Raw genomic sequence first — 24,189 nt, 5'->3', positions numbered from 1 at the left:
TTTTTGCAACATTCCAAATATGTATAAAGATATGAATTTCCTTTTTCTTTTTCTTTTCTTTTTTTTAACATGTATCTAAGCATTATCATACACCCATAAGCATGTGTCGCATTTCAAACTGCACATCTAGACTCTGCTGTCAGAGGAAGTTTAGTATGATGGGGAATCAGTGGAGATAGCAGGAAGCAACAGGAGTCCTGTGCTGGTGTCTCTCTTACACCGGTCCATTGCCTGCTTGTATGATATATTCTCTTTAGTGATGGGGTCCATCAGCTCTTTTGTGTGGGAAGACACATCTGTCAGGTTATTAGCTGTTGTCTTATCAATGAGATTGGTGGCAAGAGCTTCTTGGACGGTTAGGCGGCCAGTTTTACTGGGATCTACCAACCCACCAGTCAAGTACTGCGCCTCTAGGTATCTCCTGGCATTTTCTTGGGGAATGTACCCTTTCTGTGTTGCCTGTCCCACTGCCAGACGCACTTTGGTCACAGGATCCTCGACTCCAGTGAAGGCTTTCTGGGCATTCAGAAGCTTGTACATGTGACCCGAGTCAATGAGACCATGTTGAACTGCTTTGTGGACAGACATTTTGTCCTTTCTGGTGAGATCAACAATTCCACCCGAGGCTGCCTGTGCCTCTAGCAGCTTCAGAGCTGTGTCAGTATCTATGATTTTACGGGTCAAGGCACTTCTGACAGACATACCTCTTTCAGTGGTGGTGTCAAAAATGCCAGAGATTGGGAAGTACTCATCGCCTGCTGAAACATTGAGGTTGTCCAAACTGCCACTATGGTAAGAGTTGAGACTGGTGTAGGAGGACCTCAGAGAAGATGGCATGGAGTTTAAGGGAGAGGCTGGGGTGGGTCTGGTGGGTGATCTTGGGTTTATTAATGCAGTAGGGTAGGGCTTTTTAGTTTCCCCTGCAACAAGAAGGGCAAATTCAGAAATGGGCATTTTCCCTTCCTTGTAGCGGGTCAAGTCATACTGGGTCAAGCGACCATCCCTCAGGGCATCCTTGACAGAGAACTGCCTCCCACTCTTGCGATCCTGCAGAATTGTTGTATCCCCATCTGGACCACTTGAACTGATTTCCTCCCAGTCACACTCCAGCTCTGACAAACGGATGTACTGGTTGCGATCAATAAGTCCTTTCGTGTAGGCATCAAATGGAGATAGGTCTTTGCCAGTGTCTGGATCCAGGATGCTGATCTTCGTGGAAAGATTAGTCTCTCTGGTGTGAGTTTCAGAGTGGTCCTCTTTTTTAATGTTGCCCTGCAGGTCAAGGATGAGTGTGTCTTTTTTGTGTATTTTATCCTTTTCGTCCAGAATGTCTTTCTCCAACCGTTGTATTTCAGAAGATGTCTTTTGACTCCTCTGCCATGCAAGCTGGCTTCTCTCACTCATCATCTTAGACTGTTGCTGGAAGGATATGCTAATATTCTGTCTTTCAGACTCTATCATTTTGAGCTGTTTGAGGAGATCTTCGTTCTCTCTCTGCAGAGCATCTTTGCTGGTAAAGAGACCCCTCTCCTCCTGAGAGGTCATAGATAAAGATGTCTGGAGATGGGTCATTTTGATGTTGATGTTCTGAAGGTTATCTTCCTGGTCACGCCTGAGATTCCTCTCATGTGTAACTAGCTCTCTTAGATGTTCCCGTTCAGCCTCCACTGTTGGATCATTCTCTACACGCACAACTTCTCTGTAAATAACCCTCTCAATTGACTTCTCCTTTTGCAGAATTTCCAACGTGTGACTCAGGTTGAAGATTTCTCTCTCTAAACGACTAACATTGGAGCGCTCAGTGTCCATGTCAACACGAATACCTTCAGTGAGATTCTCCAATATTGGATCTCTCTCCACTTTCAGGACTTCCTCAATGATGATCTTTTCCTCAACAAGTGGTGGAGAACTTTCCAGCTCATAAATGCGAGATTTGATGTGCCGAAGCTCAGACTCTACTTGAATCATCTTCTGGCGTTCATCCATCTGAGTCAGGCTACGCTCTCTTTCTTGAACCAGGGTTCTGAGCTGTCTAACCTCTAATTCAAGCTTTCTACGGGCTTTCACTTCATCATCTATGGACTTGCTCAACCTCTCATGCTCCAGGATCTGCTTGGGATCCTTCTGAAGACGCACCACTTCCTGCACTAGGATCTTCTCCTCTGGCTTCTGCCGTTCAAGAAGAATATATTGATTCTGAAGGTCAAAGAGATTTTCCTCCACACTGCGGCGCTGGTGTATCTCATCTCTAACATTCTTCCGAAGTCTCTCAGCTTCTTTCTCAATGAGAGGGTCATTCTCATACTTGATGATCTCTCTAGTCACTACCTTTGTCTGGACCTTGGATTTTTCACCTTTCAGCTCATCTCTTTCTTTTTGTAGACGGCTCCGCAGCTCTAGGACGGTGTCATAGTTGACTTGCAGATGGGAGACCTGGTTGTTCAGTCTTTGTAATTCCCTGATGACCTCTGGACTTTTCTCCTCCTTGATCACATCCTGAATAACCTCCCTGTACTCCACTTTGGGTTTCTGAGAACGCAGGGTTGTCAGAGTCGCCATAACTGTGTTGATTTCTTTCTCTAGATCCGTACGGTTTTGGCCAAACTCCTGCAGCTCTCTTCTCAGACGTACCAGCTCCATTTCAGTATCAGGATCGACTCTGTAAATCTCATTGATGGTCTCATTGACCTTAACTTTACGCTCGAGCTTGTCCACTTCATCATAACGTAGCTGCAATGTGGTCAGGTCTTTCATCAAGATAACGTTCTGATCTTTCTCTTCTTCCAATATCATACGTAGCTTGTTTGACTCTTCTATCATATCTGGATCTTGTTGCACTTGCTTCACCACCTTAGTGACTACCTTGGGTTGGATGGTGGGAATAACCCTCTGAAGTGTGTTTATCTGGCTCCTTGTGGTGAAGATGATATCATTGAGGGATTTGCTCCGGGATTCCTCCTCTGTAATTTCTCCCCTGAATGAGAGAACAGCTTTCAGCATCTCTGGATCCTTTTCGAGCCTCACCACTTCCTTCTTCACAACCCTCTCTCTGATTCTTGGTTTCTGTTGAGCCAGGACAGTGAGCTCATTTTTGATACGAAACGTCTCAGTGTCTCTTGTTTGAAGCTCCAGTCGTATTCTCTGTATCTCATCTCTGATCTTGGCCGCTTCTTTGTCAAGCTGGGGGTCTCTCTCATATTCGGTCAGTACCTTGGTCACCATTTTAGGTTCAGTTTTGATCAGCTGTGTTTCAAGTTTCTTAACCGTCTCACTCATTATTTTCATGTCTGAATGGGTTCTTGACCTCTTCAATGATTCATCCTGGATCCTGTTCTTCAAGGACTGTAGTTCTGCCTCCAATTTGGGGTCACGGTAGTACTGAACCACCTCCTTCTCCTCCACCCTCTCAACTCCTCTCCTGCTCTTCAGAGACATGAACCGCTTCCGGTATGTTTGAAGGTCATTTTCAGCATGTAAGCGCCTGGCATTTTCCTCACGCAGGTCTTTCTTCAGGCTGTCACTCGCCTCCAGGGTCCTCTGCTGGCTCTGTAGCTGCAGCTGCTGACTGACGACTACCTGACTTATTTTGTCTTCATTCTGCACATTAATAAAATAACAAAGGATATGCCATTGATGATTTTGTACACAACACAAATGTTGCTGATGTTATGAATGAAAATTCAATAGTGTCATACCCTGGCCATGATATTCTTCGCTGTCCTCATCTGGCTGAGTAGCTGGCTATTTTCTGCAGACACCTCAGAGTAAAGGTTCAGTAGGTTTTTCTCCTGTAATAGATGCAGAAGAAAATGTAAGTTTAAAAATTGACAACGATGTAAAAATGTTAGAGTTGTCTAAAAACAACTCTGTCTCACTGTACCTTTCTCTGTACAGCTTGAACCATAGTTAAATTTTGACGTCTCTTCAGAACTGGTTCCTCATCGTCGCTGTCGTCATCATCATCATCATCGACATCCAGAGAGCCACGGTAAGTTTTTGAATTAACCTCATACTCCTAAATGGAAATATATTTGAATTTGAAGGATTTAGTACTTCGGATATGCTAGTCTACTCTAATTGCAAATGGTAAATGAAACTCACATTTAAGATGTTCTGCAGGTCACGAGAAAGAACCTTGACTCGGTTTAAATCCCCTGATTTCTTCTCGACGTCCTCAATCACTCTCTAAACAAGGGAAAGGATTTAATAACCACAACTGACAAGTCAAACTTGTTGAAATAGACTTGAGTTAGTTAGTTTGTAGATGGTGGAGATAAGTTAGCAGGATATGTAAGGTTACATAAAGAAATACTTCACTTTAAGTACCACTCACATTCTGAGAGTTTTGCTTGGCTGTTATCTGTGCAACACCATCAGTAGATTTGATCTTGTTATTGGGCAAATTGACCAAGAAGAAATCCAGTGACTGCACAGCGTTCTCAAAGTCTTGGTTTTGACTGGTTGCTTTCTGTATGAGAGCAGACCTGAAGCAAGATACGAACAATTATCACTAATGACAAATCACAAAAGCACACATACATACAAGTACAATAATGTCAGATTTTTCTTTTTCTCACCTTTCCTGGGCCTGATTCTTGACATTTGTGTAACGGTTCCTCAGGTGTTTCACTGTATTCTCTTGACGGCGGATATCAGGGCAATATTCATTGAAACTCTGCTGCAGGGGGCTGCACGCTTGCTCTGTCAGGTCCAAGTCTCTGCCCAGTTTATTCACCTCTTCCTTTTGTGAGGCAACATCCTTAAGCATGGCCTGTTTGATGGTGTAAGGAGAAAGTGCAGAGATAAAGAAAAGAAACAAGTTTGGATCATATGAGCCTATCCTGACATTGCTAAATCTTTGACTTTTTTTCGTTGTGTTATAGTACAACACCTGGAGCTGTGTTTTGCGAGAGGGGAGGACATTCTTTTGGTCAAGAATGGTGCCATCTTTAGCCAGCTTTTCCTCAAACCCAGAGACAATGCCCTCCACAGTCTGTATCTGCCTCTCTAGAAACATAGAGGCTGTAGCTCTGGTAAAAGAGGGAAAAAGAAACACAGGAGTTAATAACAAAATGGAAAAGTGAATATCATTTGTCAAATGAAAAATGTGTACATGTAGCTGAACTTATATCAAACAATTATGTTAAATGTTTGAGAACTGTCTTGAAACTGTCTAGAAAAACTGCAAAATGTTCTAATTTAATTTGTATCTTCTCACTTTTTATCATAAAGCTCAATAAGGGTGTTGATGTCATCGGCCTTGTTTTTGGCAGTATTGAGTTTGGTGGGCAGTGTAGAGGTGACGGGTCCCAGGGGTTTCTTGGCCAGAATAGGCTCCATTTCTCTCTGGACAGCAGACGTCTCAGACTCCAGCATGCGTACAGCCAGAGCAGATTTCTGGAAGGCAAGTCATGTGGTGTTACTAATCACAACAAGCCAGACACATGAAAACATGCTAAAAAACATTTAGAACATTAATAAGTTAATGAAACTGTGGTCTAGATCTTATTATTATAGCATGAAGTTGCTTATGTTCACCTCATGCTCTCGCAGCCTGTTTGTAAGGTCTCGTGTTGGGTTGCGGTTGTCTAGAGGGGCCCTCACTCTGCTCAAGATTTCTTTTTTACTCTGATCCAGGGCGCTGATGATCTTGTCCAATTTACTGGGTAGCTCTGCAGCTCTAGGATCTTCTGGGGCACTGGATGCAGTGACTGGGAGGAAGTAATGACAACCATGATGAAGTAGTGTTCGACAAGCTCAAACTTTCAAGAGCAAAGACTCTTTTATGGTTGAAAGTCACTGAAAAAACACAGATGTTTCTGTCAAAATGTTTTTCTTCTCACCTGCCCTCTGTGGGCGAACCACTTCCACAGTGCGGTTCTTCAAGGAGGCACTTAGAGCAGATCTACGGCTCTTCAAGTCTGCCAACTCTCTGTCCAGACTGAACACACAAAGACACAATGTTTCATTTAAAATCATCAGTCAGCGGTTAAGCTTTGAACAATGGAGGGAAAACAATCTGATGTGGTGAGTTTGCCACTTTTTTTACCTGTTTACTCTATCTAAGGCCTCAGCATCAGGTGGTGGTACCATGAAACACGCACCAGGCACGGTTTTAATCCTCCCACTGCTGGTCTGAAGCTCCCACTTCTTATCCCAGTTAGACTTCAGGATTAGCTCATCATTACGCCTCACTGTGCCCTAAAACAGACAGAGAATGTGATGAACTAAAGATGATGACCCCAGGAAAATGTTTATGAATGTTGTCATTCTTGTCCTCTCTTACATCTTCATCATCCCAGTCGCACAGAGTGACGACAGTGGTGGGTTTGGTGGGCTTGATTCGGCGCAACTTCAGAGGCACAACCTTGCTGCTGAGCTCCCTGAGGGCAGCCAGGCGCTGGTCATTCCTCCTTATTGCTGGTTCATCTCCCTGAAGGTATTATCAAATTAAAACAAAAGTGACACAACTGATTAACTCTCCTTGTTATGTGTTTTCGCTGATGTTCCTCGTCTACTAGAAATGGCTAATCAATGTACGACAAAGGATTGTAAATCATCTCTGCAATACTGAAACCTACTAGAGGTTTCAACAACATGAAAATCATGCATGAGGAAGTTTTTTTTCCCAATTAATGTTTCTATACTTTTCTAAAGCTGCACAGCAATCATGACAACAGAAAACACTTGTACCTCCAGATCCAACAGGACCTCAGAGTTGCTCTTGGCAGACACAGATTTTGGGTCCACAGTGGTTCTGAGTCTGTCCAGGGACACAGACAGTGTCTCTGCATCCAGCTGGAACTGCATTGAACAAAATGTATTTTTAACAATGAGCTGAGGTGAACAGGAAGAAGAAATATTATTGAAGTCAATTATAATGCAGTGCAGTCAGAGACCCTCTACCTTCTTGTATTCTTCAATGTTTTCCAGGTGAATGTCCTGTGCTAGACACAGGTTGAGAAAGGCTTGCCACTCATTCTGTACGGCTTCTTTGTGACTCTGACAAAACACAAATCACCTCGGTTCAGCATAATTTGATTTTTGAATTCAAAATATAATCGATTATATGATTTCAATTTATTCAACCATAAGAAATCTTATGTTAGAGAGGTTGATGATGATTTATCACAGTTATCATACATTTCTGAAGTCTAACACAGCTGACAGATGTACCTTTATTGCTGAGCTGCCGGGGTGTCTCCTTTGAATCAGTTCGTCTCCTTCTGTCTGAAGCTGGTTGACTTCACTCTCATGTGCAAGCAATCCATTGTTTTTGAATTTCTGCACAAAAACAGAGCAAATAAGGATGTAGAAGACATGACACAGGGTAGCAAGTATTCTAATCTAATTCTGCCAGCAGCTAAGTAGTAACTATGTACCACACTGGTTATACCAGTTGGGTCCCTAGCTGGTGAAACCGGCCCAGAGAGGATTGTGCTTGAAGGCATGCTGATGAACAAGGTTTTAATGTTTCTCTTTAAACCCAGCACTTCCCCGTCTGATCATAAGAGAACACAGTAAACTGGGAAATTATAATAAGTAACTTCATCTCACCAACTGAACACACACACACTACTTGGGCGTCTATATGAAGTGAATCTCACCTCGTACTCCATGCGGATGCTTGCAGGGTCGACCATGCGGTCACTCCAGTCTCTTTGCAGGATTCTCTCCTGCTGGCCTGACAGGTAGCCCAGCTCCTTACTGCAGCTCTGCATGTACTCGTACATAGAGGCGAGGTAGTTGCGCCTCTCCAGGGAGCTCTCCTGCAAAACAAGATGTATTATACACATACAGTACTTACATCCCTCTGAACTTTACTGTACTCCATCCATCAGCTCATACTATAAAGCCTCAGAGTCAATAAGTGAAACAACTCACCAGAAGTCTGTCATATTTATCCTTGATCTCCTACAAACAAAGATGGAAGGAAAATGTTATTCCTCCACTGCCACCTGAGAGACCGACATGATTCCCCCTGCATGTATTCTTGCAGGATGTTTGCATGATGTGTCAAGTTGGTTTGTTACCTGCGAGGTGGTGGGCTGCAGCTGGGCGTTGTACGCGTCGATCTCCTGGTGCAGAATGCTATGTTCTGCAATCTGCTTCTCCACATCAGACAGGTTGGGGCCGTATGCCTCTGACTTTATCTGTCCCTGTACAATAGAACATTACACAGCACAGAAACGTTAGATAAGATCAACTTTAATGTACAAAGGGAAATTTGTTTTGGGCAAAACTGCTACATAGAGCTGCAGTCAAGCAATGCATGACAATTCAATACATAGTCAAAATAATACTTGATTGGCAAGACAATGAGTGCAAAAAGTGCTTCAGACAGCTGCAAACACAAAATACATGGCAATATGTAAACAACAAGACAACACAGTGGTGCACTAATGCAAAAAGTGCTGCTAAACGTGACACTGAGCAGACATGGGGAAGATGTTCAATGACTAAAACTCAAGATTGATTTAAGTCGATTTTGAAGTCAATGTTGAATCAACTGACCAGTTTATCATCCAGCACAGATCCCCAGTCGATCCTTTTTGTTGGCATCAGATCCAGCACCTTGTCATATAGGTCCCTGTAGGTGCCGCAGTCCTTGGCCCAGCGGTCATGGAGATTACTCACACTGAAAGTGAAAAGAATCAGAGTCAGCAGTGAGACGACAGGTGGAGATCAACAGAAGGGAATGTGATAATGATAGTTTGTTGTAAGCATATCTTCATGGTATGCAATGAGTTTAAGGTGTGTCTGCTAGCATGCATGCCAATGTTTGTATGTTTTAATTGTTTTGACTGTGCCTGTGCAGAAAAAAAACCCTCACTCTCTCTCTATCTCAGTAGCCTGCGGGTGCTGCATCTTCTTGGCTTTGCCCACATCCATAAAGAGATCCTTCAGCAGCCCCTCAGCCTCTGCCAGGTTATCTGCATTCTCCTTCTCGTGGAGCAGGCGCTGATTCTTCGCATCACGCTCTTTGTCCTAAACAGGAGCAAGAAGAGACTTTACCATGTTGTTGTTGTTCCATTAAAAGTTTTTAGTTAAGCAGAACAGACTTAAGTTTAGTCTTAGACACTTATGTGATTCTTAGCTAATCATTATGAAAAAGCTTTTCAGGTGATATTTTGGTGTTTTTGAATTGATTCATAGTGTTTAATCTGTTTAAATTAGAAGCACAGTGTGAATATGTGTACTGTATATACTGTAAGTGTTCCTTTTATAGCTGCAAGTCAAATCTCAAATATTCATACACAGATAGCAAAAAAATTGAGATTTTGCAAAGAGCAGATGTTCCAAAATAAAATAGATAGTCAAACGTTTGCAGTCTTTGTATTTTCACCATTAAAGTTAGGTTAAAAAAAAGTGTAAGTTTCATTGCAGTGATTTCCTGGCTCTAAAGTTATCAAATATCTATCTATCTATCTATCTATCTATCTATCTATAAGTATCAAGTTCTTCGTCATTATTTTCATGATCTGAGTGTGACCTAATTTCTCCAAATCTGGCGTGTGTGAACTACTTACCAAATTCAGCAGGTCCTCGCATTGCAGGATATTCCTCTCTACTTGATCTGCCTTATGCTGCATGCGAGCAATCACTGCAGCCAAGTCAGCGGCTTGGGTCCTGGGTAAGAAAAAAAAACAAAAAACAGAGGGAACGACGTCAGTGAAAATCTTTCTGATACACTTCTGTGCAGAAACCTGAGTCTTGAGATATTTGTTTGAACGATTAGAGGACAGTAAGACATTAGAAACCCCCAGAAAATAAAGCATGTGCTCTTGTGACTGTGATTAAATAGCTTGTAGAGTATTTGTAATTTCATTCATTCAAAAATCAGTCATTTTACTTTCGTGCAGGTCGATCTTTAATATATTTTCTCCCTTCTTTGAGAGGGTTCTTGTGTAAAAAGCCCCTTTGCTCTCCACCACTCAAAACAAACTGTTCTCAACCACTTTGGAGCAGCACTGCATTCAGGAGAGACTTAACTATAATTTACTGTTGCAGTAACAAAGCTGCTTAGAACTTGTACTCAAGTAGGTTATAAGACCGACAATGTTAATTCTGCTGTGTGGCTCTGTCAGTCACTGCCTGAATGAGGCATTATATGACACTTGGAGTGAGAGGACTCCAAATCTGGTGTTTCAGATATGAACACAGATATGAGAGTCCAAACAAAGAAGATTCCTTCACCTGCTCAACACAATACAATTCTTCCTGCAGACCTGTTTGTGCTCTTTGAGTGTTTGTACTTTCATTCCACCCCTTCATTCTTACACACCCAGTTCTGGACCCAGAGGATAGATTGTGGGGCAAGTACCCCCCCCCCCCCCCTCCCCTTTCTACACTCACACACACATACAGAAACACACACACACCCATCCCTTCTCATTAAGTGGTCAGGAATGCTGTCTGTATGTGACATGTCATTCCTCCAGAGAACGTATCTTATTGCACCAGTCATCTCTTATCAAATGAATAGCATTATTAAATTCCAGAGAAGCTTTGGCAGTTGTAGTCATGACAGACATTATGTCTTGCACAGTAGTGGGCGGGGTGCTGGACGAGGATTACTCTCTTTTATCGCTCTGTCACTCATTCAGGCGCTTATCTGTGCTGCGAATAGCCAAGTCTAATATGTGTTCATTCACTGCACGCTGCACTGCAAACACAAGAGTGTTACAGTAGAACTGTCTTTTGTCATAATCATTCCTCCTGTTCATACTGACCATTAGGAGATCACTTCATAATGCAGTTACAATGGAAGTGCTGAGGGAGAAAATCCACAGTCCTCCTTGCAGGCAAAACTGTATTTAAAAGTTTATCTAAGCTAATAAGAAGCTTCAGCTGTCTGAGTCTGTCAAATGAAGTGGATATATTTCAAAGATAAAGTCTTCTCAGTTTTTGTTACAATCCTCTAATGCAGCTCAACAGGAAAAGAAAAAGAGGAAGTTTTACTGTAAAAACAAAATAACTGTGGTAGATATCCACCTGATTTTACAAACTCATACAGCTGACTCATATTGGCTTTAGATAAACTTTTAAATAGATTTTTGAACAAGAACTGTTGATTTTTTGTCCCCATCACTTACTTTGCAAGTGCATTTGAAAGGGAGATCTTTTAAAAGTATAAACAGGAGGAATGATTACAGCGAGGAAAAACCTGTTTCATTGTTCATATGCACACCTGACTGTTGTTTTAAGACACTTAAAATATTTTTGTGAACCTGTCCTTTAAGATTTTTTCAAGATCCATGTACAAAGCTCAGAAGCAATGTAACTCACTCACTTCCATTCAAGCTTAAGTGTCAATGAGCTGTTCAAAGCAAACAGAGCGGGCAGCAGGGAGACCCTGCCCTGCCACTCCTTCAGCCCTTCCTCTCTTATGTCACTCACAATCTTGACCCCGTCGGCTACACGACACACACGCCCTGCTGCGAGGGAGCGATCGTATATATGTTCCCCCGGGGGACGACTCACACCGAGAGGAAACTGAGATAAACCACTGCTTAGTCACCAAAGTCAAGGTTGCACAATTTCTACACACAGTTATCGCCCTGAGGAACTTCATAGAACACTCCCCTACTCAAACAGCCCTCTCCTGCTCAACAACTGGCTCCATCACAAAGCAACAACAATCTATCCTTTATTATAATATATTCTCTGTTGACATATCAATTTAATGAGTCAGAACTCCAGCCTATTGATTGACATCACAAATAGATTAAGTCAGTCAGTAAACTTTGATGATACACCCCTTGGGTAAAGACTCAAAAGTGCTGTAGTTCAGTACGGAGTCAAGTGAGGTGACAAGAATCAACAAAATAAAATAGATTGCAATGTTCAACATGTAAAAAACAGTAACATGGTATTATAAGAGTAAGAAATGTGACATTATACGTTGGAGAGAGTGTTTATTCATTTAGGAAAGAATGAATGAAAGGCAGATATTTGGATTTAACTCATACAATCTAATAGTCAGATCATTGTTGCTTTCATATGGCGCCACACTCCTAAAGTGCACTTTGTCCATGAAAATAAACAGCATCGTTGTATGCAAACATTAACAGGTTCATGATACAAAAAAATGCCCACATGCTGCAAGAACCACATTTCAGGTCTGCCCTTCAGGGGGAAGCGGCGTGAGGCAGTAATGCATAAGAGCAGACAAGAGGAGACCAAAACATAACACTAGGAAACCTGACACACACACACACACACACACACACACACACACACACACACACACACAGAGAGAGAGAGAGAGACTCACTTGTTGATCTTTAAAGCATTGTATTCCTTTTGCTTCGACATCTTGGGACGCTGTTCGGGCCCTTTTCTGAGTCCAAGTGTGTTTTCTTCTGACTCCTCTCTCTCTCTCTCTCCTCTTACTCCTTGTCACCTGTCGCGTCTCCCCTCAAGTTAAGGAGCGTCCACCTGTCTCAGCTCCTCCCAGGCCAGCAGGTGTGTCGTCAGAGGAGCAGACCGGGTAGACCTGTTCCACACACACACACACACACACACACACACACACACACACACACACCTACACACCTACATATAAAGTCACAGTCCTCGCTGTGACTTTATATGTCCTGGGGTTTTTCCTGCATGTGCTTGTGATTTTACTTTATAGGAAATGTATTTTTTAAAGCTTGATAATTGCATGAACCCTGAGGGGACATCATGATGCTCCTGATATCACACCTGAAGAGATAAATGTCCTCATCTTGGAGCTGTTTAGTTAAAAATCTTGTGTACCCTTGTGTATATTCAATCAAATTGGAAAATGTGGTTGATCTGGTTCATTTATCATCATTTAAGACCCTTTTGACCCTTTTTGTGGTAATGATTTTCTGTTTCAATCCTATGTCTATGTAGAATATCATATGTAGATTTATACTGGTGGGACAAAGTTTGGGAGGGAGGGGTCATCATGCCACAGCTCCGTGAAACACAAGACGTGGTGGAACATTATGTATGTTTCCACACATACATACAATCATGGTGGAATGTAGCAGAACGAGTTGCTCGAAGGCTGGAAATCATTAACACTTGACATGACAGTAAAAGTCTGATTTAGATTTTTAATAAATCATTATTTGTCAGTATGATTTTATTATCAGTATATGTCTTTGTTTGGTTTGCAGGAACAAAACAAAAAGTTGTGAAAATAACTGAAGTCATGTTTATTCTTATAAGACAAAATTATTGGCAGTAAGAGTAGTGATACTTAAAGGAGTTTTAATTGGTATCACTGGTGTGTTCAACCTTACAATCACTCATGCAACCAGTTTAATAGGAGAAAATGACTCACTCTGCTGTTTTGTGCCACTGTGTGCATCACAATGAACATGGAAAACAGAAAGGAAACTAGACAGTTATCTGAAGGCAGTAGAAAAAAGGTAATAGCCAAACATGGTCAATGTAAAGGACCATCTCCAAAGAGTTTGATATTGCTGTAACCACTGTTGCTGATATTAATAAGACGTTAAAGGCACATAGAACTGTAGCCAACATCAACATCGAGAGGAAAATTGTCCCAAGATTGAACAGAAGGGTTGCTTGAATGGTCGAGAAAGAACAAAGGAAAACTTCAATACAGATCCAAGCTCATCTTCAAATTCAAGGTACAATAGTCTCAAGTCGCACCATCCGTTTCTGTCTGAAAGAAAGTGGGCTCCATGGCAGAAGACCCAGGAAGACCCTTTTTCTAAGAGGGAGACACAAAAAACTAGACTGGACTTTGCCAAAATACATGTTGACAAGCCACAGTCCTTCAGGGAGAATGTGCTTTGGACAGGAGAAAAGAAATTACAGCGTTTTGGTAAATCACACTAATCCTATAAGCCTTTAAAGAAAAGAACACCATGCCAACTGTGAAGCTTGGAGGAATCTCAGTGATGTGTTTTGGTTGCTTTGCTGCTTCAGGCACTGGCTGCCTTGAATCTCTGCAGAGCACAAAGAAAGCAGAATTCTTTCAAAACATTTTGGAGTGAAACATACAGCCCAGCGTGAGAAAGTTGTGTCTTAGTTGCAGGTCATGGGTTTTCTAGCAGTATAATGACCTCAAACATATATCAAAAAAGAACCCAACTATTCTGAAGTGGCCTGCTATGAATCCTGATCTGAGTCCAACTGAAAATCAGTGGAAAGAGCTTAAACTTGAGTTGGTAGAGCAATTTGCTGAAGAAGAGTGGGTCAAACTATGAGTGAAGCGTAGAAACATTATTCAGAGTTATAGAAAGAGCTTAACTGCAGTTATAGTCTGTAGGCTGTGTAACAAAATGTTAAGCTAAAGGTACCCATATTCTTGGTCATTAGCATTTTCATTTGCTTGATTGTAATAAATAATATGTTAAGTTGTAAATCAAAAGTCAAGTTTTGGTTATATTAAATGTTAAATAAAGAGTGATGGATGCCGAATACTTTAGTTTCAACTTAATACAGAAGAAATGGTGCTTTTAAAAAAAGGTGGAGGGCAGTCTGTATATAACAACAGAGTATTGTGACTTGTTCTTATTGAGTGGATTTGTACTTGTAAAGCATCAGGACACTAAGGTACAGTAGTTTTTACACCGGACAGATGACACACTGTAGGAAAATTAGTTATAATAGAAATACACACCAATAATTGTGGAGTAGGAAAAGGTTTCACTTGTTTGTCAGAACACATCTGAGTGTTGCCAGATACCTGATGGGTCTTACAACCTGATCAACTACATAATTAAGAAGTTAATAAGTGCTTATCAGACACACACACCCTTTGAAATGACCTTTAAAAGTGTCAAGGTCTAGTTTGAAGAATGCTTCCGTCTACTGCCAAATGAAACACAGTTAAGAGAGATAGAGGAGATAACATACATAACAGAGCAAGTGTGTTTGTTTGGTTTATCACAAATATGCTCTACTTTATTGTGTTTGTGTTTAGTTGGAAACACCTCAGCTTGAGACTGAATGCTTGAGTGAGAAGAGCATGCTGCTCTGTCTCATGCTTGTAGTAGGTGTGTCTGATGCACACCCAAAGCAGTTGCTCCTTGAGCCAACACCCTCATACCTGTAGGCAGAGGGAGGGTTTAAGGACAGGTGACAAAAAAGGTGAAAAGGAACCAAGATCACAGTTGACAGAGTGGATACAGTGAGTGACAGACCAGAAAGTGGCAACAGGGTAGTCGCACTCAGCCTTAATTAGTACAAGCTGTACTTAAGTAAATGTAAATATTAATTTTAGTCATTGACTGACCTTAATATGACAGCATTTAGACTGAGACATTTCTACTTTGTTACTAATCTGAAAACAAAAGTATCTACTTTTTTTTTTAAAGATCATACAAAGTACAGGTTAGGCCTCGTGTTGATAAGATGTGTGGGCGTGTGTTTGTCTGTGTGTGTAGTGTAATGCAATCCAACAAGTCCAACAATCACATCAAAATTAAATCACTATAATTGGTTTAGCATTTTGCTGATACACCATAAGCTTCACAAAGGCAGTATTAATAGCATTAATAGCAAGTATTTGATTTTTATCATATGAAACAGGTGTTCACATTATTGTGTCCACACCTACACTTCAATCAAGGACAGCCTACCTGTTTAAATTCCACATTGTGAAATTCACTTGAGATAAGCATGGTGTGTCCACCTCTTCTTTTTCAGCATATAAATCACTGATGACATGCAGTATGTTGTAAGATAAAAAAAAAAGATGAAGTTATGCTTTGGTTCTTTTGTTTCATAGTTTAAAGATTTTTTTCTCCTGCAAACAGGTCATAAATATTTTTTATGCAAATTCCGCTGTCAGTGGCAGGGTGTGGCTGTAACATTTCAGGTTGACAAAAAGCAATTCACTCTCATAAAATGAAGGACACTCAGTGGTATTGACACAGCAAGCGTTCCACACATACTTCCATGCCTGGGATCTGTAAATATGTAGAGAGCAATTTAAATCAGCCCCACCCAAAAGCTCTGAGTCTAATCTACAATCACTGGGTGCTGACATGAGAGAAGCTTCAGGCTTTGATGAGGTACATAGTTGTGGTGCAGCAGCAGTATCACACGTAGGAGGGATCCTCAGTAACTTAATAACTTCCCTTAATGAACTTCATAAAAGAAAGATTGAATTCAACACACTTAGTACTGGCTGACATCACAGCCTGCAGGCTCACACTCTGGTTGTCTTTAGCCACTCCACCTGCACAGGTGTTGCTCAACAGCTCCTTAAAGCAGTGATTATCAAACTTTATCATATCAAGAAACCTTAGAATAACACAAATTATACCACCGACCCTCATGATAAGATTTTTGCTGTTTTATTACAGAAAATGTATGAAAGTGAACCAAGTAGTCACACATTCTGTCATCGTGTTACATATGGATCAAACTAGTGATATATATATATATATATATATATATATACACACACACACACGTGTAATATAATAGATTGAGTCTTTGCAACCTAACCAAGATCCTTGTGGTTTCAGTGGACTTTTAAGAAAACTGCATTCTGATCCTCTACCAGCAGGTGAAGACATTTCATCTTCTCTCCCATTTCCTATAACAGCTGCTGGTGTAAAGGTGATAATGAGGCGATTCTTTATTTTAATGACCTTATTCAACATCTTGGCCTATAAGAGATTAACATGCATAGCTACCATGTTCCAACCTTACTAGCATGTGACTGACAGGGAAAACCAGTTACTAATCCCTCAGCTGATGGAACAGGAATACTACTCTGAGGAAGGACGTGGTGAGCATGTCAGACTTATTTACGGTTTTGCTGTAAAATGTTTTGGCAACAATGGAGTAGATCTTACTGTTGTACTAGGATCTACTGTACACATGAGGATGGCAATTTTCTACATGTTAAGGTCACATGGCAACACAAGTACAAGGGTTCCATACCTAGCCACCTGTGTGTATGACAGATGCTTCAAACTAAGATACTTTGATGTAACTTTGCAAAACATGACACCTGCTGGACAGAAAAGGTAGTACCATTATTATCTGATATCTTACCCAGCAGTCAGAGGGATACTGACTTCCTGCACCAGAGTTTAGGAAAGGAAAAACAAAACAAAAAGCCTTTTTTAAAGTTTTATTTGAAAGATCATGCAGTGCACTTCCAGGGTAGGAGCTGAACATCACTTTCAATGATACACATGAAAAATCAATACATTTGTAATTACCTAGTACAAAACATAACTAAACATTACAGAGGAATGTAACAAATTAAATAGTAATAATAGGAAAACGAGTGTACAACATCACTATTGCTGCACTGCAGATCTTAAAAGGCTTGATAGAGGTTGAAGTTGTTTGTAACCCTGTTGTGTAAATACAAAAAAAAAAAAAAAATCTAGATTAAGTATAGAACTTAAAACAAGTCAAAAAAGCAATAAATTACTTCTTTCAAGTGTTTGTGTATTTACTGAGTGAACTGAGGAGGCATGGGGTAGGGCACCAGCGGTGGGGGAGGATGCTGCGGAGCCTGTGCCTGGGGGAAGGGGAAAGGGGGATGACTTGCGCCATTCTGTGCGCCACCCTTATTGGGGGCGAACTGCGGGGCCTGGAAGTTGTTTTGGGCTCCGAAGGATCCTGTTTGGCTGTTAAAGTTGGACTGTCCATTACCATTGTAGCTGCCACCGCTGAAGCCATTGGAGCCGCTGTTACTGCTCCCATAGCCTCCGTTCTGTGAATTTGCGCCAAAGGCTTTATTTGGTCCGTCAAAACCTCTACTGCTATCCCGGTCCCTAAAATTGCCAAAGTCACGTCTTCCCGAAGAATACCTATCCCGGCGGTCATCTCTGTAGTCACCACCTCTGCCGCCCCTTGAACGCCCTGAAAAGAAGACAAAAAACTCATTAGAAACAAAATTGTGACCAGAAACATGGCAATCATCAAAGTTGTTGTTCATTTTATTTTTTTTGAAAGCACAAGTTTAACAAGTAACTGTTCTGAGGTACCCATAAGTTGACAGTGATGAAACCATCTTCTCAGAAGAGACAAAGGAGAGCAGCAGAAATATGTAGTAGCTGCAGTATGTAGAAAATGGCACAGTTTCTGTATCTCACCAATTAGATTTACCTCCTCTGACTTCCCCCATTTGGAGGAGCTTGGGGTTGATTGCCTGGTTGGCCTCGCGGAGCACAGAGATGAGGTCGCTGGCCTGCCTCATGTTGTTTGGAGTGAAGAAGGTATAGGCCGTGCCTGTCTTTTGGCTACGTGCCGTTCTGCCAATGCGATGGATATAGTCCTCAGAGTTGTTGGGGTAGTCAAAGTTGATGACAAATTTCACGTCTTCCACATCTGTAAGATTGTGTTGCAGTGTGGCATAGAGGAAAAGGAGGACAGCACACAAAAGACGTGCGCCGGCGCCACCACAACAACCAGATCAAGAACAAAAAAGGCCAAGTTAGTACGGTCGTGAGGTGGTGCAAGGCTGGCAAATTCCACAAAAGGCTGCAAAAAACTGGCATTAGACAAAAAACTACAGACAAACATTTAGTCCATGGGGAGACTACGGTGGGAAAAGAGAAACGATGCACACTCCATTAGCTTCCAATCCAGTGGGATAAAAAAAAAAAAGAAACAAAAACCCTCCCCATCTTGAACCACTGCCAAACCACCCTCAGAAAGAATGGATCAGAAGTCTTACCCTTTTTTGGAGTATGCATTCACTAGTCCATTCCCATTGCAGCACACGCCCCACATATTGTCAAGTGACCCTCAGGTGTCTCTACACAGTAGGGCTGCTATGCACTCTACTGCCTCCTGGTGTGCTTGAACTAACACTTAACCATGGTCCCTTTGTCACGCACACTCATGAGATGCTTGTTATAAAAAGCTCACTGCAGTGTCTCTTGCCAACAAACTGGAGATCTGAACCAATTTGCAGGATGCCTACAAACAGTGCATCCCCACTCTCGTCATGGCAAGATTTTTCCAAGACCCAGTGTTCACTTGATCATAATGTCTCTCGTTGGCAGGTCTCGACATGACTTTGAAACGCAGGCGAGGGAGGAGTGTGAGCTTGGATTTTGTCCAAGGGTGTCCAACTAGCATGTCCCACTGTCACCAAAAGCGCCAGTAGCCATGTCATTACAGAGGTGAAGGTATGATTGATCGGACAAATTGCTCTTCCGACAGGAGTTTAACTGCGACAATAACGCCACCCATGCTTTACAACGAGTCTACACAACAGAAAGCGCCTTCCAAATGACTCAAATGACTTGCAATGCAGTGCCCAAACATACAAGCAAGGCAATAGGAGACAGTGTAGCTGGGCTTTGAGCTGGGACAGTTACAGAGCCTGGGTGTGTGAAGCAGTCCAAACCATTGCCAGAGAACAGACGAGCATATGGGGGAGGAACTGTGGCCAGCCCTCAACTCGCCCCCACTTTTAGGCAGGCCAGCGCGTTATATGCTGCACTTGGGCCTGGTCACCTCTGTATATCTGCACAACTGGGAGACCCGTGCCTCGCCAGTCAGGACACCTCCAAGAGTCCTCCTTCCCCCTCTGGAGACCTGGGCTTGTCATGCCAAGGCCCTGCCACACAGACTGCTCCTTCAGGTATGGGGAGAAACTCAGAAAGAAGCAGAAGAGTTAAAGAAAGCAAATACACTTTCTTTATGAAATCCATTAAGAGTACAAATACAGTTCAGGGAGGATACTGACCTAGACCCCTGGAGGCGACATCTGTAGCAATGAGAATCGGAGCCTTTCCGTATTTGAACTCTAGAAAATTAAGAACAACAAAAGTCAGACATGCTGCTCTGTAGACTGAAACGCTCAAATTAAAATCAATGATGTCAATTAATGAGTGTTGCTATCTTACCATTGAGTACCCAGTCTCTTTCCTGCTGGCTTTTATCTCCATGGATTCCCATAGCGGGCCACCTTAAAAAAAAAAGTATGGTTTTAATATTAATTCATAGATGTACTTCTTAAATTCATAGTCAGTAAAAACAGAAGTCATCTTGCTGAGTCTGCATTTTAGTTACAAAACTTACCCATCCCTCCTCATCCTCCTGGTGAGGTCATCACACCGCCTCTTTGTCTCTACAAAGATGATGGTCTTGTTCTCCTTTTCACTCATGATTTCCTCAAGCAGACGGATGAGTCTACATAAATAAGACACTCAGTTACTAACATTATAAATACTGTGAAGAAGGCATCAGTCACTTGTGAAAAGATCTGCTTTAACAACACTTGTTGTGAGTGCCAGGGACACATTACTCACTTGTTCTCCTTTTCGCCATCGTTGCAGACATCCACTATCTGTAGGATGTTGTGGTTGGCGCTGAGCTGCAGAGCACCAACATTGATCTGCACGTAGTCCTTCAGGAAGTCCTCAGCCAGTTGCCGAACCTCTTTGGGCCAAGTGGCACTCCACATCAGAGTCTGCCGGTCGGGCTGTATAAAGAACATTACAATTATCAATATATTCACTGAATATATTACGTAACTAAGGAAATTTAAACATGTTGAAACGACTGAATACTGTTGAAAGAAACTTACTCTGATTTGGTCGACAATTTTCCTGATCTGTGGTTCAAAACCCATGTCCAGCATTCTGTCAGCCTCATCCAGTACAAGATAAGTGCAGCGACGGAGGTTTGTCTTTCCTGCCTCAAGGAAATCAATGAGCCTGCCTGGGGTGGCGATGCAGATCTCCACACCTTAAATGGTAAAAGCCATAGTGAGAACTTGACACTTAGGAAAATGAAACTTGTAAAGGAAATCATGCAGTTCTGGAAAACCACAACTTTAGCTGCTAAAAATATAGCACTGTATATTCTACCTCTTTCAAGGTCACGGATCTGGGGCCCCTTGGGTGCTCCTCCGTAGATACAGGTGGACTTGAGGCGAGAAGCTCTGCCATATTCTGCAGCCACCTGTTGCACCTGCTGTGCTAGCTCACGGGTTGGGGCCAGCACCAAGCACTGTCAGAGCAGAAATTATGGATTTATGGTTCATGTTCAACAGGCAGCAACACATTTCTCAGTAATCACCTCACAGGAAACCAAAACTGTGGTGATGACAACCACTCACAGCTGTGTAGCAACAAGCCAATTTTATTTCTAACAAAAGCTGAGTCTTACATCAGAGCGTCTATGTTGCTATAAAATTTATGAAAATGTACTATAGAATGCTTAAAACTATCCCCCCGATTAAGTGTGTAACAAGTAACACATGTGGCTACTTACAATAGGACCATCTCCACGTTCCAGGAAAGGCTGGTGGTTGATGTGGACGATTGCAGGCAAAAGATACTGCAGGGCAAACAGATAACAGTCACTTTCATGAGCTAAACAAGTGTTGTAGTGATAATTAAACCATGTCCCAACTGATCTGACCCAGTCAGTAGAGATCAATGTAAATGTCAAAGAGGCTGTGAAACTTACAGAAAGTGTTTTGCCAGAGCCTGTCTGTGCAATGCCAACCATATCATTGCCCCCGAGAGCCAGAGGCCAGCCCTGAGCCTGAATGGGTGTTGGTTCAGTCCAGTTCATTTTGTTAATCACATCCATTACATAGGCTGAGGGAAAAATAGAATTACAACAATTAGTCAAGATGCAAACTTTTCTTTGAGACATTGTTCAAACTGATTGAGATGTAAGATAATACTGGTAACAAGAACTTACATGGAAAGCTGGCCTCGTGGAACTTCTGAATTGGATTTGGGCACTCTCTCCCCTTCACTGTAATTGTTTTGGACCTCCTGTACTGTTCAACTTCTTGCTACAAGATAAAGATGAAAGACAAATTTACTGCAGTGCTCATGGCAGATTGTGTAACAGCAACACGTGCAGGAGGGAGCACATTTCTGGCAGTGTTACATAACATTTCATGGCGCATGGTGACTGACTACATACCAGACTCCTCCGGGCAACATCAGGATGCTGCTGATAAAAGTTCTTCTCAAACTTGGGGAGCTCGTCCAGGTTCCAATGTTTCTTCCGCAGCCGATCGCCGGGATTGCCAAACTTCCCTCCGCCGCCGCCACCACCACCACGGTTGCCACCAAAGCGAGGAGGACCACCGCCATAGCTGCAATGAACGACAGTCGTGTTTTTACAATGTCAAGATCGGCTCTATCCAATCCTTTAGTGCATCAAAAAATCACTATTTTAAACGAATACAGCCCCGTCTTAACTGCGTCATTCTGTGGAATGATATAGCTGCCATATACTTTCCAGCCAGCAGAGGAACAATGGAAAAACACCCGGCATTTTGTATCCGCATTCATGCTGCCACATGGCGAAAAGCCGACTAGCCAGCTGTATTAGCAACGCTAATCCGCACCGGGACAACACACACTTCATGTTCGCTACAACGTCAATATACGTTTCGTCGTGAGAAATGTGTGCAATATAATAACCTTTCAGTATCAATAATTGAATAAGTGAATAACCCGTGTCCCGCGGCGGTGAAGTGTAACGGAAGGCTAGCTAACGGCATGCTATCTTGAAGCTAACAGAAGGCCTCGGGCCAAACACAACTACAACAGGCTTCGTCTGCCGGTCAGGGCCTTGAGTGGGTGAATACAACCAACAGCTGATATTCATCAAGTAATTGGTTCTTATAAGAATAACGAAAAGTCAGTTATGTCGATTTTACTAAATCATACATCTATAATATTTAGCTAATCGGTTCATTTTGTCCTGTTATAAAAAGTCAGCCATTACGGATCACACGAGGGCAAACCCCGTATAAAACATCGAAGAAAAGGTTCTTACCCTCTGTCTCTGTCTCTGTCACGGTCCCTGCCACGGTCTCTGTCGGCATATCCTGGCATATTGTAAACAAGTAGGTTAAATGAAAAGATAAATAAACTACACTATGGTCCAACTGCCGACTAAAAACCAGAGCGGCAGTGCTGCTGAAATGCCGGTAAAGAAAAAATGAGGCCCGGTATATAAGACAAGAGGAAGTCTTCGCTTCCTATGTATTCATCCGCCATACGACTTTCAACTTGAGCTCCTCTTGACAGGCAACACAAACAAATAGAGCCATGAAACTGTGCGTTGGATCTACTTATATAAATTACTAAATCTATTATGTCCACAGAATATGCGGTACTTGTCTAGGTTAGGACAGGAAGAAGAACATAAAACACGTTTTGAAAAACAAAATCACAAGTCGACTTTGTTTATGTAAACCGGACAAATCTGACTCAATTTATTGTATTTTCATAATTTAAAGTAGTGGTAGCTTTAAAAGTCCCAAAACACTTTTTTTGTGTTTCCTACTAATAAAACTACTGTTGCTAGTTGATGATTTAAGAGAATGTTAGCGGATGAATATGTTCTAGACAGCAACTGGTAATCCGTCTTGACTGTGCTTCCGATGTATTACGGTAAGTGACGTCACCTGGACCAACCCAAACATGAAAGAGGCGACTTTTTTTTGTTTTATAATTTTCCATTACACCAAATGTGACTTGTATTGATATTTCACAGACCCTCTGTTGGAATAAGTTAAAAGGCAGATGTTTAGAGATTATTAAATGTGTTATTGGCAAACCAAACAGATACATTGTTGTTGAAAGTGTGGCGGAGTGCAGTTTTCTCCCCTGAGGGAAAAGAACACGGGTAAATGAGGGCACTTCTGGTGTCTCTGAACTTTGTCTTTACATGATCATGGGCCTGCACCTACATGTATACTGAGCACGCTACCATAAGAAAAGAAAATATTCATACTAACTCTGCATAGAAGTGGCTAAAAAATGTAAGATGTTATACAAACATTGGATATTTGTAGTTTGTTAGCTTTGAAAACTTTTTCTTGATACTGATTGCAGTTTGTTCTTGACTGATGCTGAGGAGGTATCAACATATAAACCAATGACTTTATCCTTATAGTCTAATCTTCCATCCTTTTTCCTTCTTTGTGGTTACATCACTACAAAACAAGTGACACCTTTTTTCTCACCCAGCCACAGCCCTTGTCTAGTGCCTTTCACCCTCTTTCCCTGCCCCCCTGAGACCATCTGCCATACATTTTAATCCAGTGTGATATGAGTGAATATACAGTGGGTGGTCAAGGATGTGCCATTCTGATGTAAACACCCCACCCCCTACCTCCATCAATGTGTATGATAGTCTGTACAGTATCAACAAGCCTGTTTAAGTGCAACTGCTAATGTTAGTAGACTAAAACTAACTGATTAAAATCTATCT

The 24,189-nt window shown here is 41.9% G+C and overlaps 2 protein-coding genes across 3 annotated transcripts; both read right to left on the bottom strand.

Moving 5' to 3' along the window:
* Positions 1 to 150: 150 nt before the first annotated feature.
* Positions 151 to 12,318, bottom strand: evplb (envoplakin b). Its single transcript, XM_053338840.1, has 22 exons — positions 12,278 to 12,318; positions 9,531 to 9,630; positions 8,834 to 8,988; positions 8,515 to 8,638; positions 8,034 to 8,159; positions 7,885 to 7,914; positions 7,608 to 7,769; positions 7,177 to 7,284; positions 6,907 to 7,002; positions 6,694 to 6,804; positions 6,287 to 6,433; positions 6,050 to 6,201; positions 5,844 to 5,941; positions 5,539 to 5,711; positions 5,219 to 5,397; positions 4,892 to 5,030; positions 4,578 to 4,771; positions 4,334 to 4,484; positions 4,102 to 4,185; positions 3,881 to 4,015; positions 3,696 to 3,788; positions 151 to 3,597 (listed from the first exon to the last, which is right to left on the bottom strand). Exons 1-22 carry the CDS (start codon positions 12,316 to 12,318, stop codon positions 151 to 153), a joined length of 6,045 nt encoding a protein of 2,014 aa, XP_053194815.1.
* Positions 12,319 to 17,086: 4,768 nt separating this feature from the next.
* On the bottom strand, positions 17,087 to 22,907 carry ddx5 (DEAD (Asp-Glu-Ala-Asp) box helicase 5). 2 transcript variants are annotated; one of them, XM_053337765.1, is made up of 13 exons: positions 22,747 to 22,907; positions 21,883 to 22,057; positions 21,652 to 21,748; positions 21,412 to 21,545; positions 21,214 to 21,279; positions 20,808 to 20,949; positions 20,525 to 20,685; positions 20,247 to 20,419; positions 20,017 to 20,127; positions 19,842 to 19,903; positions 19,682 to 19,741; positions 18,091 to 18,312; positions 17,087 to 17,844 (listed from the first exon to the last, which is right to left on the bottom strand). In XM_053337765.1, exons 1-13 carry the CDS (start codon positions 22,803 to 22,805, stop codon positions 17,432 to 17,434), a joined length of 1,875 nt encoding a protein of 624 aa, XP_053193740.1. In that variant the 5' UTR covers positions 22,806 to 22,907; the 3' UTR covers positions 17,087 to 17,431. The 2 variants fall into 2 exon arrangements, with proteins under 2 accessions (XP_053193740.1, XP_053193741.1); XM_053337766.1 differs by having other exon boundaries at positions 17,678 to 17,844; positions 18,078 to 18,312.
* Between the last annotated feature and the right edge of the window lie 1,282 nt (positions 22,908 to 24,189).

The sequence above is a fragment of the Scomber japonicus genome, chromosome 18, assembly GCF_027409825.1.
Source record: "Scomber japonicus isolate fScoJap1 chromosome 18, fScoJap1.pri, whole genome shotgun sequence".
NCBI classification, from domain to species: domain Eukaryota; kingdom Metazoa; phylum Chordata; class Actinopteri; order Scombriformes; family Scombridae; genus Scomber; species Scomber japonicus.
This window is presented reverse-complemented; position numbering and strand designations above follow the sequence as displayed.